The following is a 24,979-nucleotide window of genomic DNA, read 5'->3' as shown; positions in this document are numbered from 1 at the left end:
TGCCTCAAGACGCACATCTACGGAGAAGGCATGGTGGGGGCAGTGCTGTGATAAGTAAGAGGACCCTACCGTCCTCAGACACGATTGTTGTTCTATTTTTCTGTGTTTGTCAAGTAAATTGTTATTAACCACTGCCTGAGCAGCAGAAGGACAAAAAAGTGCGCGTGTCCTGAAGCTACTCCTGGCTTGTCTCCCTCATGAAAAATCATACTGCTTAGAAGATACCTTTCTTAGATTGTTTGATATAGATGATATAATGAGCAGATCCTGTGTGGGATTATTGTTTAGTTGGTTGTAATTTGGCTCAGTTGGAATATTTGTGTAGTGTATACAGGGTGTATACGGGTACGTAGGAGATACGTAGTGTGGGACTTTCCCTAACAGCCAATAGCCATAGTGTTTGTTAGTGAAAATAAAAATTGAGAGAGAAGGGTAGGAGTCCCCTCCATCATAGCAGGGCTATGGGCAACAGTCACGGCAAACGAGGGTCTGGCCGATCACCAGATCACAGAGTAGGGCGTCCGCAGGCTTCTCTGACCCCACAGGAGGAGATGAATTTGAAGTATGGCATATGGGTAAGCAAGCACCTGTTAAAATGGTGTAAGCTTACTAGGGGATTGGATTCAGGTATTCCAAAAAAAGGAACATATGAACTGACTCGCTGGGTCTGTTTCTATAAAAATTTTAAATCCAGAATCACTGAGCCAAATGAGAAAGCAGCTTGGAGTAGATGGATTGTAGAGTCTTTTAGAAAGCAACAAAAAGCCGAAGGTATATACACAGTAGGCATTAAAACAGGGTCTAGTCAGTCAGGTGAAGATAAGCAGGTTGAAGATGAGGAAGAGGGAGAGTTAATTTCAAATATAGAACAAATTGCAATGTCTCTAGTGGAGCCCACCGCAGCGGACTTAGAGGTCCCTGACTCGAGCACCCAGGGTATTCCAGTGGACACAGGGGCTAGATCTAAAAGCCCGCTTCAAGTGCCCACTAGCTCGGCTGCGTTGTATCCCACTGCAGACTTGTCACTTGCATATAGCTCTCCACCCCCAGTGTATATTGAACCTGAGGTCAGGGCCACTGCCCCTGAATTTATGTCTCCTCACTCTACCCCCACCCCATGGGAGAAAGTATCTGTCCCAGGGGGAGGAAAGGTTTTGTGCGGAGTACATGGGGAACTCCTGATCACCCCTAAAATAAACCAAAAAGAAGTAGACAGGATGACTGAGGAACAATTGTTGCCTTTGGCCTCAGCTTTCCCTGTCAGACAACAACTAATACCTGGTACAAATGGCCAGACAGAGAGGAGGATCACTCAACATGTCCCGTGGACACCTGGGGAAATGAAAGGATTCCTCTCATCAATCCCTAAACCACGGAACAATCCACATGGATTTGTAAATGAACTGTACAATGTCGCAGTGAGTTACAATCCTACTTGGAGGGACCTGTTGCAGATAATAAAGGCCACGGCTGGTCAAATAGATGCAGCAGCCATCTGCACCAGGCTCACCCTACCACAAAATCCATCGGAACGTGAAGACACTCCTCAAATGGCGTTGCAATATGTCACCCAGATCAAGGACAAGATTGGAGATGTCTTTCCTCCACAGTCCTGGATAAGGGTGACTAATATTCAACAAAGGGTTAAAGAACCAGTGGAGGATTATTTTGAAAGGTTTAGACAGGTTGTAGAAGAGGCAGGTGGGAATTTAGATGACCAAGGAATGGGAAAGATGCTGACTGCCACCTTAGTGTCTGGACTGAATAAGGATATCCATGATAAATTAATCTCAGCCCATGCCGATTGGCGTGATAAATCAGTCCCAGCACTAATGAGCCTAGCTAGCTCAATCCAGAGGAATATACAAGATGTACAGGAAAAAAAGAGTTCAGAAGATAATGTTGGTAGATGTACCAGAGAGACAGATAGAAGGAGGTAAAAGCTGGGGAGGAAATAGATGGGATCGTAGCAAATTCAGATGTTACAATTGTGGAAAAATGGGTCACTTTTTAAGGGATTGCAGGGCCCCGAGGAAAGGGAGACAGGAGGATAATTGACGAGGAGGGCTTCCAGTGTTACCAGTGATCTCTGAGAGCAGGGGGGGTGATGCCTTTGTCCATTTGACCCTCTCTGAAATGCCTTTTTATACAGTAGAGTGCCTGGTGGACACTGGTGCAGCCCGCAGTGTTCTTAAAAGATCAGAAGCCCCAAATTTAGAAACTACCGGATTTATAGATGCTGTAGGACTGGGGGGTAAACCCATTACATTGAGGGAAACGGTAGAGACCCCTGTAAATATAGGTCCAATTAGCACCTCCCTTTCTTTTGTCATTAGTGAATCTGTTCCTTGCAGTTTGCTGGGGAGAGATGCACTGATGAAGTTGAAAGCTAACATCCAGTATACAGAGAATGGACCTATTGTGACATCATCGGTGGGATCAGATGACCATAACACTTTGGAAAGTCTGATTCCTCTGATGGTGGTCTGCAGTCTTCCAGAGCAGGATATCCCTCCTGATCTGAAAGATGTCCCCCAGGAGATCTGGGCTACAAAAGGAGGACCAGTGGGCCTGATAAAACAAGCAGACCCAGTGGTCATCAAGCTTAGACCTGGAGCTAACCTACCCCGAGTCCCTCAATACCCCCTCAGTCTGAAACAAATGAATGGCGTAAGAGACCAAATTAAATCTTTGGTGAATCAGGGCATCCTAGTTCCCATAAAGTCCCCGGTAAACACACCCCTGTATCCAGTGGCTAAGCCTGGGAAACAAGGCCAGTTCCGTTTGATCCATGACCTACGGGCGGTAAACAAAATTATCCAGGAAGACTCCCCACTTGTCCCAAATCCTCACACTATTCTAGGAGAGATCCCACCAAATGCCTCCTGGTTTAGTGTGATAGATTTAGTTGATGCTTTCTTCTGTGTGCCTGTGCACCCAGACTCTCAGTATCTGTTTGCCTTCACCTTTGAGGGACAACAGTATGCTTGGACAAGATTGCCACAGGGAATGATTTCTTCACCTTCTGAATTTGGTCAAACTATGAAACAGGTCCTCGATAGGTGGCGATCGCCACCAGAGGTCACTATTGTGCAGTATGTTGACGATCTATTGCTAACAGCCCCCTCAAAGGAGTTGTGCATTAGTGCAACTGCTTCTCTATTGTCCCACCTGAGTGCTGAGGGATGCAAAGTATCCCCTAGTAAGTTACAGTTTTGCCAGGAAAAAGTTACCTTCTTGGGACACTGTATTTCACAGGGCTCTAAACATATCACTACTGATAGAGTCTCTGTGATCCAGAGGGCACCATACCCACAGAGTGGCAAGCAAATTAGAGCCTTTTTGGGACTAGTTGGGTACTGTAGACAATGGATACCAAATATGTCTCAACACGCTGCTCCCCTTTATGCTCTGACGACTCAGGCTGGTCACTTAGAGTTGTCTGCAGAGGAAAAACAGGCTGTAGATCATTTGAAAGCTGCCATACTTAGTGCCCCTTCACTAGCACTCCCAAACTATACAAAGCCATTCTACCTGTTCTGCCATGAACAGGAGGGACAGGCTTCAGGGGTGCTTACTCAGAAGTATGGAGGGAAACAGAAACCAGTGGGCTACTTTAGTGCCAAGCTTGATTCTGTTATCTCAGCAGGAGCTGCATGTGTCAAATCAGTAGCTGCAGGAGCCCTCCTAGTTGAAAAGACAGCTGATATTGTGTTGGGAAATCAGTTATTTCTTATGGTTCCCCATGCTGTACAAGCAGTCCTTCACAGCCTAACCACCAGACACCTCTCTGCTGCCAGATTAACCAAATATGAAATCTCCCTGTTAGCACCATCTAATATCACCATACTCAGGTGTAATGTACTAAATCCTGCTACCCTCTTACCACTCCAGACTAATGAGGATGGACAGGATCCAGAGCATGATTGTGGGCAGGTGGTGGAACTTTTTTACACCCCTTCCAGTCCTGTGCTGGATGAGCCCATCCCAAACGCTGAAATGACCCTCTATGTGGATGGGTCCAGGCAACAAAAACCAGAGGGAGGGTTTGCTGCAGGTTTTGCTGTAACAGATGACACCTCTGTTTTATACTATGAGACCCTTGATCCTGGCATACATTCTGCACAGAGTGCAGAGTTGCTTGCCCTGATCAAGGCATGTAAACTGGCAGAGGGAAAGACTGTAAATATATATACGGACTCCCGTTATGCTTATGGAGTTGTGCATGATTTTGGTTTTCTGTGGGAGCACAGAGGTTTCTTAACTTCATGTGGGAAGGTTGTGAAGCATGCAGACCTCATACAGCAGCTGCTGGAAAATGTAAAGCTACCTCGAGCTATAGCTGTTATCAAATGCCAGGCACATCAGCGAGCAAAAGATCCTATCACTATGGGTAATAACAGGGCAGATGAAGCGGCTAAAAAGGCTTCTCTTCTGATCCTCCAAGAGTCCCCAAATGATGACCAAAATCTGACAATGGACACTCTCATAACTTTGCAAAAACAGGCAGGTCCCCAGACACACAGTAAATGGAGGAAGACAGGTTGTAAGCCAGATAATGGTGTTTGGAAACATGAGGATGGTCGATTGTGTGCCCCTCCAGCTATATATCAGTTTTTAACAAACTTATCTCATCTTCCATCTCATGTTTCCAAAGGAGGAATGGTTTCTATTGTAAGTAAATTTTGGGTTGCAGCAGGCTTCTCACAATTTGCAACACAATGGTGCAAGAAATGCATGATTTGTGCCAAGCACAATCCAGGTAAAATGACTAGGGTACAGATGAAACACCTTGTAAAACCTGACTACCCATTCCAGAGACTGCAGATAGACTACATTCAACTACCCAGATGTGGTGTCTATGAGTATGTCTTAGTATGTGTGGATATGTTCTCCTCTTGGGTAGAAGCATGGCCTGTTGCTAAGGCAACAGCTGTAGTGACAGCTAAGAAAATAATATCTGAGAGTGCAGATACGGCCTACCTGAGACGGTAGAGTCTGACCGTGGGACACATTTCACGGGGCAGGTATTTGCAGAAATGTTGAAAGGGTTGCAAATTAATCAACAGCTACACACTCCATATCATCCACAGTCATCAGGGAAGGTTGAGAGAGCAAATGGCATCTTAAAAAATAAGATAGCTAAAATCTGTGAGCAAACAAAACTTACTTGGGTACAAGCCCTACCGTTAGCTCTATTTGCAATGAGGCATACACCAAAGGGAATGCATGGACTTTCACCGTTCGAAGTGCTGTTTGGCAGGCCACCGCTGACAGGACTTTTCTTTCCACAGGAATTACATGGACAGTATGCTTCTCTAACTGACTATGTTGTCCAGCTCCATAAGCAGCTGACTAATTTGCATGGCTTAGTCTTTTCTTCTTTACCAGACCCAGAAGGCAAAACTGGAACTCACCACCTCCAACCTGGAGATTGGGTCGTGATAAGAAGATACGTGAGGAAACATCTGGAACCCAGATTTGATGGCCCATACCAAGTACTACTGACCACTTCTACCTCAGTGAAACTAGAGGGGAAACCCAACTGGATTCACGCTTCTCACTGTAAAAAGGTGAACTTTCAGGTCAGGTGACGCAGATCTGTGTAAAAAGGGTGAGGCCACTAGGAGACAGGAGGATTGACTATAGGAAAATGTCAAAAATGCATTTGCTGTTTTGCCTGTTCCTTTGTATCTTATGCTATTGTACACAGGTGAATGGAGAACGGCGGAAGAACTCTATTTGGCTTCTACATCAACAAACAGCCAAGCAGCTGAACATAACTGACTGTTGGATCTGTTCTCATGTTCCTGCAAATCATAAAGGAATCCCTTTAATTGGTGTGCCAATATCTATGAATGATCTCAATCTCACAGACTATAGCTATGATGTTGAAATAGATGTAAATCACACTGCTCACAATGCTCTCTCAGACCAAGGAACATATTTAGAAATTGCTGGCCTACTAAATACACCCACTATGTGCATAGGGCCTATGTATGCTGATCACATAGCCAGTATTAATGGGCGCAAAGTCAATTTACCTAAGGTACACGTTGGAGAAACAGATTGTAAAAATGCCACATTACTATTCAATATGAAGTATGAAGTAAACTGTGATGAGGTACATGGTAATTGTAATAACAAATGTTGGTGTGCAACTATGACAGCGTCTTGTGCCCCCAGGTGTTCCTGTCCTGACAAAGGAGATGATGATGAATGGGACTGTAAGACTAAAGTGCATGACAATATGAGATGGTTTCAAAGTTGGTTGGGGAATCATGGTAAAATAGTTCCTAGGGTAATAACACCAGGGCTATATTATATTTGTGGTAACAGAGCCTATTCGTGGCTTCCTATGGGAGCGTGGGGTAATTGCACTATGGGAAGAGTTGTTCCAGCCATCAGACAACGTCCAAATATCTCAATTGCTGACATTTATGAAATGTATTCTAAGGAGACTAGATATAAACGAGAGTTGTTTACAGAAGCAGATAAAGCTTGGATGTGGTTCCCCTCTTGGACAGGCTGGGGAATCGAACTAGCGAATAAGTTAAACAAATATGCTAGTATTATGGATGGGATAATTAATGAGACCTCCAGTTCTATCCATGCTATCAATGAAGAGTTGGCCCAAGTTAGGAAAGTCGCCCTCCAAAATAGAATGGCTCTTGATTATCTGTTAGCAATAGAAGGTGGAACTTGTGCTGTTATAGGTGAAGAATGTTGCACCGGGATTGAAGACTCACATGACCCCATAGAGGCACACATCAATAAGAGAAAGGAATTGCAGAAAAAAGCTAGAGATATATCTAAGGAGGGATGGAATCCCTTTTCTTGGATGGGATCTATTGGTGTTTGGTTTAACAATATGCTTTCTGGATTGCTGAAACCCATAGTGGTAGTGATAGGACTGATTTTAATGCTATTAATTGCCTGGAAATTATTAATGTGTTGTGTTTCTCGTTGCAGTAAAGATGTGGATACATCTATTCTCTAAACATGATGACAAAACAGCTACAGAGTTGATCGTCTGACAGCCAAGCTCGACTACCCGCCTCTCCTGAAGACCCCTCAGCTGTTTGAGAGTAGGGTGGAGGACATCATCTCTGAGAAGAGGGTCCCACAGATGCACCCCAGCAGTTTGAGCACCACCCTTAAAGAAGAGTTAATGCTCTGAGAATGATTTCACCGGGGATTTCTCCGGGGTGGTCCTTGTGATGTGATGCATCTCTGGCCGGCTGTTGTCATCTACAATAGTTAGAAAAGAGTTTGTGTGTGTGTTTTGCTATCAATACAACATATGGACGATTTAGTGGAAATTGCTACCAAGAAAGAGTCAAGAATAGATGTCTGACATCTCATGGTCTATGCAGCTTATCTGTATACTCTGTGAAGTACGGACTGTCTCGGGGGTGGTTTCCAGGATAGGAAGGATGATAGTTAGTGAGGATAATATTAATATATATATGTGTGATAATGATATTATCAAAAGGGTGAAATGTGAAAGAAATTATTTAATTCCACCATTTTGTCTTCTATTCTATATTTCCATTTTAACTTCAATATAAGAGTGATATTTTGAGAGAATGCATTTCTGTTTTTGCTGTGTTAAGGAATTGAATCAGCAAGAATAAAGGCTGAGGGAAAACTGATGACTCAAGACCCCACCCTCTACGCCCTCCTTACAGAATACAGAAGACGATAAGGACTTACCATTTTCTGACTTGATAGGAAAATATTGCAATGCTAAGAAAATATTGTGAATGTAATTTGTTTTGTGCAAACTCAAGAGAATATATTACAGCTGATGTAGTAAAAGTTCAGTCTAAAAAACTGTATATAAGCCCACTCATAATGTATGTAAAATGCCGTCTGCCATCACTTGCTGAGTGACATCATTATGACACTGCTGTGAAACCTTCTCATGAGGAAATAAATATGAATGAATCTGGAGCAACTGTTTGACTTTGAATTATCCACAACACACCTATATGTCTTCAAACAATTCTTCTGTCGGTTCAGGTGCGGTCCTGACACAAAAAGGTCCTTGCGGAAAAACTGTAACCTGCTTCTTCTCCAAATTGTTTTCTCCTGCCAATAGATACTATACTATAGGAGGCAGGGAGCTAATGACCATTTAGTTGGCGTTAGAAGACTGGAGAATTGTAGTGGAAGGAGCTGTTCATCCTGTAGTAATTTTCACAGGTCATAAAAATGTCCATCTACGGACCGCACAGCATTTGAATCCATGCCAAACCAGATGGGCACTCTTCTTTGCCTGGTTTAATTTCGTGCTGCACTTCCGTCCGGCCAGATGCCTTGTCCTGGTCATTTGATTTCACTTACCAAACCGAAGACCCTCAACATAGCACATATCCTTCCCATATTATGCCAGCGACACCGGTCCTACTAAAAGATATCCCTGCTGGTAAAACTTTTGTACTGTTAGGTGAGAGTGCAAACTTGGGGACATTACTCTAAATTAGCTGGTCACGCTGGGGTACGTAAAACTAAGGAGCTCATATCTCTTCAGTTCTGGTGGCCATCTCTTGTCCGGGATGTTTAAAGAGGCTCTGTCACCAGATTCTGAAATCCCTATCTCCTATTGCATGTGATCGGCGCTGCAATGTAGATAACAGTAAAGTTTTTTTCTTTAAAAAACGTACATTTTTGGCCAAGTTATGAGCTATTTTATATATATATGCAAATGAGGTTTGAAATGGACAACTGGGCGTTTTTTTTTCGTTATGTCCAACTGGGCGTGTATTGTGCTTTTAACTGGGCGAACTTACGTGTATGACGCTGACCAATCAGTGACCAGTCAGCATCATACACTCATCTCCATTGATTTACACAGCAGCGATGTGCAGCCACATAAACAGCGATTAACGTTACTGCAGTGTCCTGATAATGAATACACATGACCATCCAGCCTGGACGTCATGTGTATTCATTATCAGGACACTTCTGAATCTTTTCTGTGAGATTTGCAGCAAGGGAAACGAAATCTCGTTTACCTCAAAAAACTCGCAATATTTCGTTTCCCGTGCTAGAAATCTTAAAGAAAAGATTCAGAAGTGTCAGGATTCTGAATACACATGACGTCCAGGCTGGATTTCATGTGTATTCATTATCAGGACAATTGATTAACGTTAATCTCTGTTTATGTAGCTGCACATCGCTGCTGTGTAAATGAATGTAGAGGAGTGTATGATGCTGACTGGTCACTGATTGGTCAGTGTCATACACGTAAACACGCCTAGTTAAAAACACAATACACGCCCAGTTGGACATAACGAAAAAAAAACGCCCAGTTGTCCATTTCAAACCTCATTTGCATATATATAAAATAGCTCATAACTTGGCCAAAAATGAAAGTTTTTTAAAAAAAAACAACTTTACTGTTATCTACATTGCAGCGCCGATCACATGCAATAGGAGATAAAGATTTCAGAATCTGGTGACAGAGCCTCTTTAAGATTATGTTGCCACATGTTCCAAATGTGCTCATAACAAAGTTTCCAAAACGAAACCAGCTTGTCTTCTGCCTTTTCCAGTTCTCCGTGGAAACACATTGCTATGGATTTCGTGACTGATCTGCCTTTCTCAGTCGTCTGCAATACTATTTGGGTAGTTCTGGATTGCTTCTCCAAGATGGCACACTTTGTCCCCTAGCCTGGTCTTCCTTCTGCTCCTCGTTTTGCCAGTCTCTTTGTACAACACATATCCGTCTCCATGATCTGCCTCTCCATAATATCTCGGACTGCATTGTACAGTTCACCTCAAGATTTTGGAGAGCATTTTGTGGTCTTCTGGATATCAATTTGGACTTCTCTTCTGCTTTTGATCACCAGTCCAATGGTCATGTGTAGCGGGTCAACCAGGTCCTGGAGAATTTCCTTCATCATTTTGTTTCTGCTCAATGTGACAATTCTTCATTGTATACAGTCAGCATCCTCGGATACCTCTTCCTGGTTCCAAAGTTCCCTTTGCCAACTCCACCTATAGAAAGTTTTTGCAGGTCTGGCACCAAACTAAATCTGCCATTATTCAAGCTGTTTCTCCACCACAGTATTCTCCTGAAGATAAAGTATGGCTTTCCTCAAAGACATCCACCTGAACGTACCCTCATTCACGTTTGCTCCTCATTTCCTGAGCCCTTTTGAGGTCTTGAAGTGGACTATACAGTTTGTCTACCTATTTCCCTCCGGATCCCTAACTCATTCCATGTGTCGCTGCTCAAGCCTGTGCTGCTGAATATGTATTTGAGAACTTCTGTTGTTGCTTCGGTTTCTGCTTCTGTCAATCCTGGATATGAGTTTGAGGTTGGGGACATTATGCTGTACTGTAATGCTGTAGGCAGGTCCCACTCATGCTGGCGGTCCCCACCGCTGGGTCTCATACCTTCCTTGCCATTATCTGCCTGCCTCTCTCTCTTTTCATGGCCGGTCTTTACTTAGGGCTCAGGCGCTCTGGTCGCCTCTTGAAGGACCAGCGTACATGCAATTCAAAATTCCACAAACCAATCCCTGTTACTCCTGGACTATATAAGGCACCTCATCAGATTGGTGCAACCTAGTTGTGTCTTGCAAAGGTTCCTGTTTGCATGGTGATTCCAGTCCGCACCTGCTATCTATTACCAGCCTGTATCCAGCAATCCGCTATCAGCCTGTATCCAGCTATCTGCTACCAGCCTTAAAGAGGCTCTGTCACCAGATTTTGCAACCCCTATCTGCTATTGCAGCAGATAGGCGCTGCAATGTAGATTACAGTAACGTTTTTATTTTTTAAAAACGAGCATTTTTGGCCAAGTTATGACCATTTTTGTATTTATGCAAATGAGGCTTGCAAAAGTACAACTGGGCGTGTTGAAAAGTAAAAGTACAACTGGGCGTGTATTATGTGCGTACATCGGGGCGTTTTTACTTCTTTTACTAGCTGGGCGTTCTGACGAGACGTATCATCCACTTCTCTTCAGAACGCCCAGCTTCTGGCAGTGCAGACAGCGTGTTCTCGAGAGATCACGCTGTGACGTCACTCATTTCCTGCCCCAGGTCCTGCATCGTGTCGGACGAGCGAGGACACATCGGCACCAGAGGCTACAGATGATTCTGCAGCAGCATCGGCGTTTGCAGGTAAGTCGATGTAGCTACTTACCTGCAAACGCCGATGCGGCTGCAGAATCAACTGTAGCCTCTGGTGCCGATGTGTCCTCGCTCGTCTGACACGATGCAGAACCTGGGGAAGTGACGTCACAGCGTGATCTGCCAGAAGCTGGGCGTTCTGAAGAGAAGTGGATGATACTTCTCGTCAGAACGCCCAGCTAGTAAAAGAAGTAAAAACGCCCCGATGTACGCACATAATACACGCCCAGTTGTACTTTTACTTTAAACATGCCCAGTTGTACTTTTGCAAGCCTCATTTGCATAAATACAAAAATGGTCATAACTTGGCCAAAAATGCTTGTTTTTTAAAAATAAAAACGTTACTGTAATCTACATTGCAGCGCCTATCTGCTGCAATAGCAGATAGGGGTTGCAAAATCTGGTGACAGAGCCTCTTTAATCCATCTGTCTGCTACCAGCCTCAATCCATTTGTCCGCTACCAGCCTGTGTCCAGCTATCTGTTGCCAGCCATCTGTTGCCGGCCTGTGTCCAGCCATCTGTTGCCGGCCTGTGTCCAGCTATCTGTTGCCGGCCTATGTTCAGCTATCTGTTGCCGGCCTGTGTCCAGCTATCTGTTGCCTGCCTGTGTCCAGCTATCTGTTGCCGGCCTGTGTCCAGCTATCTGCTGCCGGCCTGTGTCCAGCTATCTGCTGCCGGCCTGTGTCCAGCTATCTGCTGCCGGCCTGTGTCCAGCTATCTGCTGCCGGCCTGTGTCTAGCTATCTGCTGCCAGCCGGCATCCTACTACCTGCTGCCAGCCGGCATCCTGCTACCAGTTCGTATTCGGTTACGCCCAATCAGTCTGGCATCATGCTGTCTACTGCCAGTCTGTATTTAACTCCCTGAGACGGGCCTAGGACTTACTATGGGTTACGAACTGTCTTCTGATACTCATCCATCTGCCAAGGTATCTCCTGCCAGTGCTTGTTCCCTCGGTGTGCTACACTGTTGTATCCTGGTCCGCTCAGCCAGCCGCTACTCACACTGGAACCACCTCAAGTGGTAGTGATCTGGTAGTCTCCCTGCAGAAAAGTCCAGATCTCCGTATGGGGGTTAAAGGGTGAAGACCGGGAAGGCTATTTAGGGCCACCTCTGAGGGTGTTAACAAAGTCAAACCGGTGGAGTAGCACAATTGTAATGCACGGTCAGCTAAAGGCGCGACACGCGTTAGTCTCTTAATAAACGTGTTGGATCTTACTCCAACTTTCATTATATTAAGGGCTTATTCAGACTAACGGGATATACGTCCGTGCAACGTGCGTGATTTTCACGCGCGTCGCACGGACCTATATTAGTCTATGGGGCCGTGCAGACATGTGCGTGATTTTTACGCAGCGTTGGTCCGCTGCGTAAAAGTCACGACATGTCCGTTCTTTGAGCGTTTTTCGCGCATCACGCACCCATTGAAGTCAATGGGTGTGTGAAAACCACGCATGTCACACGGAAGCACTTCCGTGCGAACAGCGTGATTCGCGCAACAGCTGTCAAAAGGATGAATGAAAACAGAAAAGCATCACGTGCTTTTCTGTTTACAAACATCCAAATGGAGTGTCATAATGATGGCGGCTGCGCGAAAACCACGAAGCCGCGCATCATATGATGCTGCCACACGGAGCTGTCAAGTGCCTTTTGCGCAGGCAAAACTCGGCGTTTTTTGCGTGTGCAAAAGGCACACGCTTGTGTGAATCCAGCCTAAGGCTGGTGTATGAAACGCACATCTTAATAACTCCCCCCCCCCCCAGTGTGTATAGTATGCCATTCTAATTTTTCGTTATTACAGATCGTCAATTATTAAATTGATGGTGTGTTTCATCAAATATTACACACTTACCCATGGCATTGCTGTTGAGTAGAAACACTCCATGAGCTGAACCATCTTTTTCCATGGCAACATAAAAAGGATGAGTGCCATACAGGTTTGCATCTGTCTATAAGTATAAGAGTTAAACGGATACTGTCAAACATATCCAAAAGTGATAAAACAGGTATTATAGAAATATTGCACGGTTTTCCCCTCTTACAAATAAAATGAGTGAATTCAACAAGGGCCTAATTTAGATCATTGATCCTTATGATGCTGTTAGTTCATCTCATTAAACCTTTGGTCATGCCTGAACTTGCGACTGTAATACAGACGCTAATATGAATCTACACAGACACACAATAATGAAGAAGCTGGGTACACTTGTGGTTAAAGTGTTAATTCATTTTTTTTCAAAGAGAGTACTCGGCTATAAAATAACATAAGAGTAATACTAACCTTAACCAATCCCCTACCGCTCCATTGCCGACAGTTCCCGGGTCGCCCAACGGTCTCTGTTTTTCTAGCTTCAGCGATTATGTGTTGACAGAACATGTGACAGCTTCGTCATGCGAGTAGCAAGTGATTGATAGGGTGAGTATTACTTATTTTGTTATCTTAGAGCCATGTATGCTGTTCGGAAAAAGTTAATGGGACAGGACAACCGCTTTAACCCCTTAAGGACGCAGCTTTGGCCTGGTGAACACAGCCTCATTTTTCAAATCGGACATCTCACTTTATGCGGTAATAACTTTAAAATTCATTTACTTATCCAAGCAATTATTAGATTGTTTTTTCATTACTTTATGTTAGTGGTAAATTTTGGTTGATACATTCTTTGTTTATTTTGAAAAACACAAAAATGTTGTTGAAAATTTGGAAATAGTATTTTTCGAATTTTTTATTTCTTTGCTAGTAAGACAAATAGTTATCCCACACAAAATGGAACCACTCAAAGTATGCATTTAGTAAGTTAACTCTTAGGGTATGTTCACACGTAGAGTAAATACTGAAGATTTTCCGCAACGTATTTAATTGCGAAAAATCCGCAGCGTAATACAGTCGCAGCAGAGTGGATGAGACGTGAACAAATCTCATTCAAACACTACGTAAAAAATAAGCCGAATGTAACGTCTATTGCCGAAGGCCGTCGTTCAGACTTACCCTCTGACGGCCCCGGCCAGGGAGACGCCGGCACTCACTTCCAGGTTCTGGGACTGTTTCCCGCAGGGCGCTCGCGCGTGCACGGCCTTAAAGGGCCAGTACGTGTCCAGTTGTTATTAATCAGTAATTAGCCCAGAATGCTGCTGGACTATAAAAAGGGCTCTGCCCACTTGATCCTGGCCTGAGCGTTGTTGTATACCTAAAGTTTGTCTTGCAAATGGTCTCCCAGTGTTTTCCAGTTCCAAGTGTTACCCATTCCTGCTGCCTGTACCCTGTATCCCGTGCTACCGTGCCTCTGTGCCATCTACAGTGAGAGTCAAGTCGTGTCTTCCGCTGCATCTACTGTGCCATCTACAGTGAAAGTCAAGTTGTGTCATCACTACTGCCTACATTGCTTCTGGTACCCTTTCTGGACTATAGACATTGTTTGTACCTAGTTGGCCAGCTGCTATCCCGCTACGCGGTACGGCCCAGTGGGTCCACACCCCGCGCCGGGACACCGAAGAACCGCTTATAAATTGACATTCGGTGCGTTTTTTTTAATCCACAGCATGTCAATGTATGCTGCTGAATCGCTGGTTTTCTGTTGCCGGTTTTCCCCATTTAATTCAATGGCAAGGTAAAACCCGCAACAAATATCAGATTGTGCGATTTTTGCGGTGGAAAAGCTGCAAATCTGCTGCAAAAACTGCAATTTTGAAAAAAAAAAAAAGAAGGTTATCCTGTGGATAGGTCACCAGTATAAAAACAGCCCCCAGCCTGGAAAACCCATTTAGGACGCAGCTATTTTGGCCTTGAGGACTCAGCAATTTTTTTCTTTTTCCCATCACCTTGTTCTGAGGGTCATAACTTTTTATTTTGTCATTGACTCAGCCGTATGAGGTGTTTTTTGCAGGACGAGTTGTGTTTTTCAATAGAACCATTTTTGGGTGTATATAGTATATTGATTAACTTTATTATGAACTTTTAAAAACAATGTATTATTTTTCGTATTTTAAATTTAAAAGTACAGGTACAAACGCAGAGACATATATACAGAGAAACATGTATAGAAACACACAGACGTTTATACACAGAGACACATATAGACACTCATAGACACATGTACAGGCACAAACAGCGGAAAGATTTTTCAATAGGCACCTACCTCCTCCCTTGCTGCACAGGCTCACATGCTTATTGCAGGGGTGAGTTGTGGGCAGAGTGTCTGTTTTTCCTCTTGCTGCCTCTGCTCCTGTCTCCTCTGTGTGTGTAACCAGGAGCAGAGGATATAGATCAAATGACCTGTCCAGCGGCCCCCTACATGTAAACTTGCTGGGTTAAGGAGCCTCTGTTCTACAAAGGCTTGGGCTTATAATTTTATGGTTAGCCAAAAAGGTATCATTCCTGTAATACTATTATCTTCTAGACACAAAAGTATGCAACATTACATGGATTCAACTAGCTAACCCGATGCCACTTTATTTTTTGCTGAACATCCTATTATTTGTGTTAGTTGTAAAAGCGTTTTTTGTAAACCATAATTCTATAGAACACTCATATGGTCAAGAGATTCATAAGACAGTGGCTATTGTTAATGACTTATCTTACTCTATTTGTAACAGATGCCAGATAATCCTTTCAAATGTATTAAAACTGTAGAACTCCATTCAATGGTCCTTGTAGTCTCATTTGCAACATGCACGCAAATTTGTCAACTGCAGTATACTCAGTGGCAATGTATTAAAGGAGCTATTGATAGAAGGGATTGAATATTTTCTTATATATTTAACTTCTTTCACTTTGTCACTAAGCCCAAGAATTAATAATTTATTTATCTGTAAGATCTAGTTGATGTGTAAGCATTTTAAGAGATTTAGCTAGTAAATAAGTCTGTTAATAAATATTAAATTATGGCACCCAGTTAGTAATACCGAAGATAAGCATACGTTTTGTGTTCTCTTCAAGTGTAACCAGTTCATGGTTACAATTTATTAACTTTTTACAAAGCACCTTAATAGATGAACATTTTATTTTCAATACATAAATGTGATACTGAATACTACAATGATGCCTAGTTCACACAGTGTAACTTTGGTGAGGTTTTTTTTTGCAAGCCAAAACTAGAATTAGAGCCAAAAAAAGACAAGACATATAAAATTAGAAATTATTCCTGATTTTAGTTTAAAAACATACGTGCAAAAAAATGCACCAAATCTGCAGTATATAAACAAGGCCTGAAAGATTGATCAAGGTTTATAATAAATCCTCATAGTGGCCAGAGCTCCAAATTCCCTGCAGAGACATAAGGGGAGTTTATTAAACCATCTACGCCAGTTTTGGACTTTTTGCCACTTCCCCGCCTCTTTTTAAAAGAGTGGGTGGGGCTTGGTAGAAGGGGGCGTTCCTAATAACCAGCCACACTGATCTTATCTCCCTGCTTTTGTCAGACTCTCTGCTGAGTGGGGGATGCACAACCTCAGCTGGATTTTCTCACTCCTCCCTCACTCAAAGCATCTGGCAGAGAGAGCAGGGAGATAAGATCAGCATGGCTGGTTATTAGGAACGGACTGAAACAGTCTGTTGTAGAAATACCCAATGCAATGAGACATTGTGTGCATGGGGTTTCAGGAGGAGGCAGCATGAAGTGTTGCCCACACAGAGTAGCTGTGAATACAGATTTTCCCTAGAAATGGCCAGAAGCGGAGGATAGGAGCAGCAGTTCAGGTACAATTTTACAATGAAAGGAGACTTAATTGGTTAATAAAGTATATTGCAATATTTCTTGAAATCGCCTGCCCTATACATAATTAAAAAATAAAATAAAAATGAAATGATACTCTTTAAAGGGATACCCCGGAAAAAAGGTGAAAATACAGCTATTGCCTGCAGTGGAGGTGTTCACCCCAGCCACAGTAGGGTACATTTATCCATAAATGTATGCCACAAAACTGGAAAATATGGTAGTTGGCTCAATGTTATATTTTTAAAGCCACTGCACCACTTTTTCCAACACACGTGAGTCGCTCCAGAGTTCTGCTCAGCACAGCTCATGTAAGAATTGTCAGTTTTTCCGACCTGGCATTGTTTTTAAAGGCTATGTGCACCTTTGAGTTCAGAATATATATTTTTGAAATAAAATAATGTTTTAATTGATTTTGAGCAACTTTTTAATTGACTTTAATTAAATTTTTCTACTTTTAAAGATACGGCTTTTGTGTATCCTGTACACGTAGAAGCTGTATCTTGCCGTCAAAGCCGATTCCGTCATGTCAACTGGACTGACGGCTCAGCTGAAAGCGGACATGCAGGATCCAGCTAATAATGATCACATCGAAGTTCATCAAGATCCTGCATTCAAGCCTACTTTAGATTTATTAACTGGGTGTGCCATCGCTAGAAATCCTACCAACAGTGACTGTTCCTGTAGTAGTAACAAGGTTCGGATAGCACTAGGTAATGGCGTGGGTGCATTAGTAGGAGCCCAACCCGATCCAATAGAGAAAAAGTACTATGCACACCAATATGGAGTTATTTATCCAAACAAATAATTTATTTATAGCCAGTGACAGTGCAACGTTTCGGTCAATACCATGACCTTCCTCAGGCACTTTCGTCAATGCTTTATCCTGCGTGGATGGCGCTGTAAGCTTGGCGGGTAACCGCTATAGTGAGGCGCTGTATAGCTATAGCCAAGCTACATGTAAATTTGGGGATGTTGAATTTTAACATGCCTGATCATTTTCTTCTAGTAGATAAGCCACTGTCAGAGGTGTCTGGCAACGGCTTTCTCCCTACTACCTATTGAAAACACATGCAGGCTCAGCTGAGCCTAGCGTTCAAGTGTATAGGGGAGTTGACAGGAATAGCTTTTGGTCGAACAATCGTTCGGCCGACAGCTATCTAAAGTGTATGGCCAGCTTAACTTCCAATTGACATAAGTGACAGATTTCTACATTGGTTGGCAATTCTCTTTAATGTTTGTCCACTGCAGAAGAAAATATGCATGCAAACAGCACATTAATGCAAAGTGTGAATAATGCCTTACACGGGTTCTGTTAGATCCAACTAGCACCTCTAGTAGGACCCAAGTTAGGAATATAAAAATATTAACTAGTCTACAGTGAAAATCTACACAAAGTCTACACAGGTTGCAATGTGCTACTTGCATGAACAGATGGATAGTGAGATACCCTATGCATAGATCCCATCCTACTCACCCGGGGTATTAAGTCTCTGTTCCAAAACGTTAATATTTTCCAGTTCAGGTCCAAGTTAATTGAAGTAAGATGTTCACCCAGTCCATACAAAAAGTTTGAAGAAAGAGAGGTGGACAACTGAATAAACTGGTCTGCAAACAATAATGGAGCCAGAGTGGTGTTTAACCTAAAATAAAGAAAATAAATAAATCTACTACTACACGGATCATTTTTTGTGAAATAAAAAAATACTCAAAAGCGAAAATAACATTTCTGAAATTGCAGTGAGGCCTGGTTCACATCTGCGTTGGAGGCTCCGTTAGGGGCCTTTCTGGTAGTCCCTGCCGGATCTGCGATAAACAATTACGCAGCATGCTGCGCTATTGTTTCTGGTAAAGTCACGGACACCCTAACGGAAAGTCGATGCAACTCATTAAAGTCAACCATTGGTTCTGTTATTCCCTTGTTCTGCTCCTCTGGCAGAGCAGAACAACGACACATACCGACGCAGGTGTGAACATAGCCTAAAAATTACATATACAAGTATGTACCGCATTTTTGTGTTCAAAGGTATTATGGGTTCAGCAAATAAATGTTTTTCTTTGTATAAAAAAAATATTTTCCATATACTCTTTTGTATCCATTGATGGCTTTTAAAATCTTTGCTGGCAGTCATTTAATTAAGCCCTTGAGGACACAGCCTGTTTTGACCTTATGGACTAGGTTAATTTTTTCAAATCTGACATGTGTCACTTTATGTGGTAATAACTTTGGAATGCTTTTATATTTTCAAGTGATTCTGAGAAGGTTTTCTTGTGACACATTGCACTTTATGTTAGTGGTAACATTTAGTAGATACATTGTGTTTATTTGGGAAAAATATCAACAATTAGAGAAAATTTGAAAATATTTGCATTTTTATAAATTTGAATGTATCTGTTTATAAGACAGATAGTAATACCACACAAAATAGTTACTAGTTAAGATTTCCCATATTTCTAAAGTTTGTATAGTTTTTTGAATGTTGTTTTAATTTTCTAGAACATTACAAGGCTTAGAACTTTAGCAGCAAATTCTCACATTTTCCAGAAAATTTCAAAAGCCTTTTTTTAGGGACCAATTCAGTACTGAAGTGCCTTTGAGGCCCTATATATTAAAAACGCCCTATAAATCACCCCATTTAAAAAAAAACTGTACCACTCAAAGTATTCAAAACAGCATTTAGAAATTTTCTTAACCCTTTAGGTGTTTCACAGGAATTAAAGCAAAGTGGAGGTGAAATTTACAAATTACATTTTTTTTTCAGAAAATCAGATTTAATCCATTATTTTCTGTAACACAGAAGGTTTTACCAGACGCAACTCAATATTTATTGCCCAGATTCTACAGTTTTTAGAAATATCCAACATGTGGCCCTAGTTTGCTAATGGACTGAAGCACAGGCCTCAGAAGCAAAGGAGCACGTAGTGGATTTTGGGGCCTCCTTTTTATTAGAACATATTTTAGGCACCATGCCAGGTTTGGAGAGGTGTTGTAGTGCCAAAATAGAGTAAGGACCCCCAAAAAGACATAATTTGGCAAACTACACCCCTAAAGGAATTTATCAAGGGGTATAGTGAGCATTTTAACGTGGTAGATGACACCAGACACGGCATAAAAACTCCAACACGACTTCTACACTAGACTTTAGCCCAGGAACAAACACAGTTACTGGATACAGGATATGGGAAGCAGGATACGGGAACACTGGGAACAAGATACAATTAAGGGACCTTTTGCTTAAAGAGGCTCTGTCACCACATTATAAGTGCCCTATCTCCTACATAATGTGATCGGCGCTGTAATATAGGTGATAGCAGTGTTTTTTATTCAGAAAAGCAATCTATTTTCACCAAGTTATGAGCGATTTTAGCTTTATGCTAATGTGTTTCTTAATGCCCAACTGTGCGTGTTTTTACTTTTGACCAAGTGTGCGTTGTGGAGAAAAGTGTATGACGCTGACCAATCAGCGTCGTACACTTCTCTCCATTCATGTATTCAGCGCATAGTGATCTTGCGAGATCATGCCGTGCTGTCACATACACCCACATTAATGTTACTGAAGTGTCTTGACAGTGAATTGACATCACCTCCAGCCAGGACGGGATGTCTGTTCACAATCCCGACACTTCGGTAACGTTTGTGTGGTACACACAATAAATGACAGCATAGCGTGATCTCGATGTGCTGTGCTTTATGTCCCACACAAACGTTACCGAAGTGTCCGGGGAAGGAGATGCCGGCAGGAGCTCAAAAGTCTGCGGTCGTGGCCGACGAATGCAGCATCCTCTATGTCTAAAGAAAAAATGGTTTCACCATCAACACAGATGGGGATTCCTTACTGTAAAAGCAGTGAGACGCTATTGAACTCTGCCACAGGGTGTTGTGATGGTTGATGCTTTGAACAAGTTCAAGAAGGGCCTTGATGCCCTTCTTAAAAAATATAATATTACAAGTTATATATACTAGATTCTGGAGATGGAAGTTGATCCAGGGATTTATTCCGATTGCCATATTTTGAGTCGGGGAGGAATTTTTCACCTAATGAGGCAACTGGCATCCACCTCATGGGGGTTTTGCATTCCCCTGGATCAACACGGTAGGTTTATAGGTTGGACTTGATGGACCTGTGTCTTTTTTCAACCACATCAACTATGTAACTAAAAGAGAAACAATCTTCTGTTCCCCAAGAACAGAAATAAGTCAGAGGGACACCAACCAATGCTCTTGGTGGAGACCTTGGATGAAAAGTAGCAGTAGATTAGCGGTGTTCTCCATAACCTGTGGGGAATATTCATTGCACATAGGGACTTCATGAACGGTTGTCCCTTATCCGTTAATTACATTTAGAAGGGGTAGAAAACCTTGTGATCGTTTGGTTCACAGTAATTTTGATGAGCTTACCCCCCTAGGAATATGGTTGTCCTAAAAAATGGTCGGGAGTTTTAAATGCAGCTCATGTAGAGCATGCAAATATATTGCTAAGAAGAACAGTTTTGTGAGTGCTATTACTGGACAGAATTTTAAGTACAGGGAATTTTGCAAATTGCAAAACAAAAGCGGTGGTTTATATGGTCACTTGCAGATGCCCACAGAACTACATGGGTTAAACTATTTGCGACGCATCTTAGACCATATCGGAAATATTCGTAGAGAGAAGGACACAGCCTATCAAGGCATATGCGTGGATTAAACCCCCAGAACCTAGAATTGGTCATTGTCCTGGTGTTGTAAGTTGTACGCCCCATGATTTAGTGTGCGGATTGGAATAGACTTCTCCTACAGAAGGAATGTAGATGGATCAATTGTCTGAAAGCAATGCACTGAAATTGCATTAAAGGGGATTGTCCAGTCCCTAAAAATTGATGGCCTATCCTCTGGACAGGCCATCAATATCTGATCGGTCGGGGTCCGACTGCCGGGTCCCCCCCCAATCAGCTGTTTTGAAGTGGCCGCAGCGCTCATACGAGCGCTGCTTCCCCTTCATTTACCTTACTGCTCACACTATGACTCGCCGACACAGCAGGAGCGGCAGTTCCCAGTATTACAGCCTTCTCCCATTCACTTCAATGGGAGAAGGTTGTAATACTGTGAACCGCCGCTACTGTTGTTTTGGCGATTTAGTGTGAGCAGTGACCAGAAAGAAGGGGAAGCAGCGCTCATACGAGCACTGCGGCCCCTTCAATACAGCTGAATGGTGGGGGTCTCGGCAGTCGGACCCCGACCGATCAGATATTGGTGGCGTATCCTGAGGATAGGCCATCAATTTTGAGGAACTGGATAACCCCTTTAACCATTACCTGTCAAATACCTGCTTTATTTGAGGTATGGATATCTGATGGGTTATGGCCTGAAAGGTAGCATGTATGATGGAATTCATAGGTTAGCAGTGTGGTATAATACATGCTGTGTTAAGAATATAGTAATGTTTCTGTATATGCTGCAGCATATTCCAGTATATACTTCTTTAATGGCATAGTAGGAGTCCCCACATTCCTTTTGTTACCTCTGGGGGGATCACTTCTTGTGCTGATTTTTGCCAGCTGCTATCATTATTCATAACATGTCTATACACGTTGAGTAAGGTGGTTACCGCCTCTGTTCCTAGCGACAGCTCTAACACATGTATGCAATAACTGGACCAGCTGCCATCCTAAATCTGTGTGCATCATCACATTGGATGGAGGAGCATCTTTATTAGCCCTGGTCGACTCACAGAGCACGAGCGGGGCGTGATCATCTCACGAAGCCACTACCTACTGACTATCCTCCATTTCGGCTGGAGTGGTGCTCGTCATGGCATATGGCATCTCCCACCTCTGGGAGGTGCTATGGCTGTCAAGGAAAAAACAGCCACTGATTGGCGGTTTACTGCCAAGGCCCACAGTCAGCTGGGCAGGGTTTACGAAACCCCGGCCGTCCTAAATGTGGATTGGCCGGTCTGATCTCGGACGCAATTAGTGGCGGGGCTTACTTTCGTTATAGCTGGGATGCTGTAGCCATAGACAGCAGCGTGTAGTTATGTCCACGCTTAGCATGATTGGGAGCTACTATTTTGTTTAACCCTTTCCTGACCTTTGATGTATACTTATGTCATAGCCAGGTAGAGGGAGTATAAAGTGGGCTCACGGACTGTATTTCACTGTAACAAGCGCGATCCTGCTTGTTTAACCCCTTAGATGCCGCTGTCAATATGGACTGCAGCATCTAAGCCATTAGGAACAGGGGTGGCCCCCTCTAATTTCCCATAAGCCCCCCTGCAACCTGATTGCGGGGTGCTAATGGTGGTCATGGCAGCTGGGGTGCCTAAAGAAGGCCCACAGTTCTGCCATTTTTGTACTCCAATAAAGCCCTGCCTCCGGCCTGTCAGAAACACGATATGATACATTAGCGCTGCTGTATATTGTGCAAGAGATCCAATGATCGCTGGTTCAAGTCCCCTAGTTGGACTAATAAAAAAAATAAAAAATAGTTAAATAAATATTAAAAGTTAAGAAAACCTCACTTTTCCTATTTTCCCCATAGCAATGCAAAAATAAAATTATAATAATCATAATTGGTATAACTGCGTCCGTAAAAGTCGAAACTATTACAACATAATATTATTTAACCCGAACGGTAAACCCCTTTTTCAAATGGCCTCACCTTTCACAAAAAAATAGAATAAAAAGTGATCAAAAAGTCTTATGTACCCTAAAATAATGGCAATAAAATCTACAGCTTTATTACTCTGAGAATATGGCGACAGAAAACTTTTTTTTAACAATTCATTTTTTTCCTTGAAAATTAAGTAAAACATAGAAAAACTACATAAATATGGTATCGTCGTAATCATATTGACCCACAGAATAGGGGTAACCTGTTTTTTGTGCTTGGTGAATGCCGTAAAATTGAAACCCAAAAAACTATGGAGGAATCAAGTTTTTATTTCCTATTCTACCAACAAATAATCTTTTTCCAGCTTACTAGTATATTATATGGTACAATAAATGGTGCCATGAAAAAATACAACACGTCCCACAAAAAAACAATCCCTCATACGGCTTAACAGGAAAATAAAATAAGTTATGACCTTTGGAGGGTCAGTAGAAAAAAGTGAAAATGAAAAATCCAAAAAATGGCTGCAACAGGAAGGGGTTAAAAGTACTGTTGTAATGTCAAAGAAAATACTAAGGCCTCTTTCACACGACAGTGAAAAACGGCCATGTGATGGCCGTCCTTTTAACGGCTTTCACATGGCCGTTTTCAGAACAATGATATTCTATGGGTGCATTCACACGGCCGTTTTTTTAACGGCCCGTGAATTATGGCCGTCAAAAAATAGGACATGTCCTATTTTTGGCCGTTTTAACGGCCTGACGGCCCCCATAGGAGTCAATGGATCCGTTTTTAACGGCTGTCAATACATGTAACAACCGTTAAAAACGGATCTGTGGGGATTGGCAAGGGAACTACTAGTTCCCTTGCTGGCTATCGTTGGCATACTCACGTTTGCGGCGCTTCTTCAGGTGTGGTCCCTCGTCTGTGGTCACTGGGGTTTGAAGGCGCATCGATGACGTCATCGCCCCGTCGCGCTGCCTTGCCAGATCCCGTGCAGACGAGTGACCACAAGTGAAGAAGAGGAGAGACGGCGCTGCTCTCGTGAGTATGTTGCATGATCTACAGGGAGGCTGGTGTGGCATTTACAGGGAGGCTGGTGTGGCATCTACAAGGAGGCTGGTGTGGCATCTACAGGGAGGCTGGTGTGGCATCTACAGGGAGGGTGGTGTGGCATTTACAGGGAGGCTGGTGTGGCATCTACAAGGAGGCTGGTGTGGCATCTACAGGGAGGCTGGTGTGGCATCTACAGGGAGGCTGGTGTGGCATCTACAGGGAGGCTGGTGTGGCATCTACAGGGAGGCTGGTGTGGCATCTACAGGGAGGCTGGTGTGGCATCTACAGGGAGGCTGGTGTGGCATCTACAAGGAGGCTGGTGTGGCATCTACAGGGAGGCTGGTGTGGCACGATCTACAGGGAGGCTGGTGTGGCACGATCTACAGGGAGGCTGGTGTGGCACGATCTACAGGGAGGCTGGTGTGGCACGATCTACAGGGAGGCTGGTGTGGCACGATCTACAGGGAGACTGGTGT

The 24,979-nt window shown here is 43.2% G+C and overlaps 1 protein-coding gene and 1 long non-coding RNA gene across 2 annotated transcripts in view; one reads left to right on the top strand and one right to left on the bottom strand.

The window, feature by feature from the left end:
• LOC142666386 (uncharacterized) overlaps positions 1-7,956 on the top strand; it is a 155,313-nt gene extending 147,357 nt beyond the window's left edge. Inside the window, exon 5 of the long non-coding RNA XR_012851675.1 lies at positions 5,374-7,956. This is a non-coding gene — a long non-coding RNA (uncharacterized LOC142666386). The remainder of the gene's footprint in view (positions 1-5,373) is intronic.
• Positions 1-24,979, bottom strand: part of LOC142666385 (lysosomal alpha-glucosidase-like) — a 96,417-nt gene that overhangs the window by 56,686 nt on the left and 14,752 nt on the right. Inside the window, exons 4-5 of the mRNA XM_075846409.1 lie at positions 18,333-18,498; positions 13,000-13,096 (exon numbers count right to left, since the gene is read on the bottom strand). Of these exons, the coding sequence (XP_075702524.1) occupies positions 13,000-13,096; positions 18,333-18,498 (263 nt within the window). The remainder of the gene's footprint in view (positions 1-12,999; positions 13,097-18,332; positions 18,499-24,979) is intronic.

The sequence above is a fragment of the Rhinoderma darwinii genome, chromosome 13 (genome assembly GCF_050947455.1).
Source record: "Rhinoderma darwinii isolate aRhiDar2 chromosome 13, aRhiDar2.hap1, whole genome shotgun sequence".
In the NCBI taxonomy this organism is placed as follows: domain Eukaryota; kingdom Metazoa; phylum Chordata; class Amphibia; order Anura; family Rhinodermatidae; genus Rhinoderma; species Rhinoderma darwinii.
Note: the sequence above shows the minus strand (reverse complement) of the source record. Positions and strands in the feature narration are given on the sequence as shown.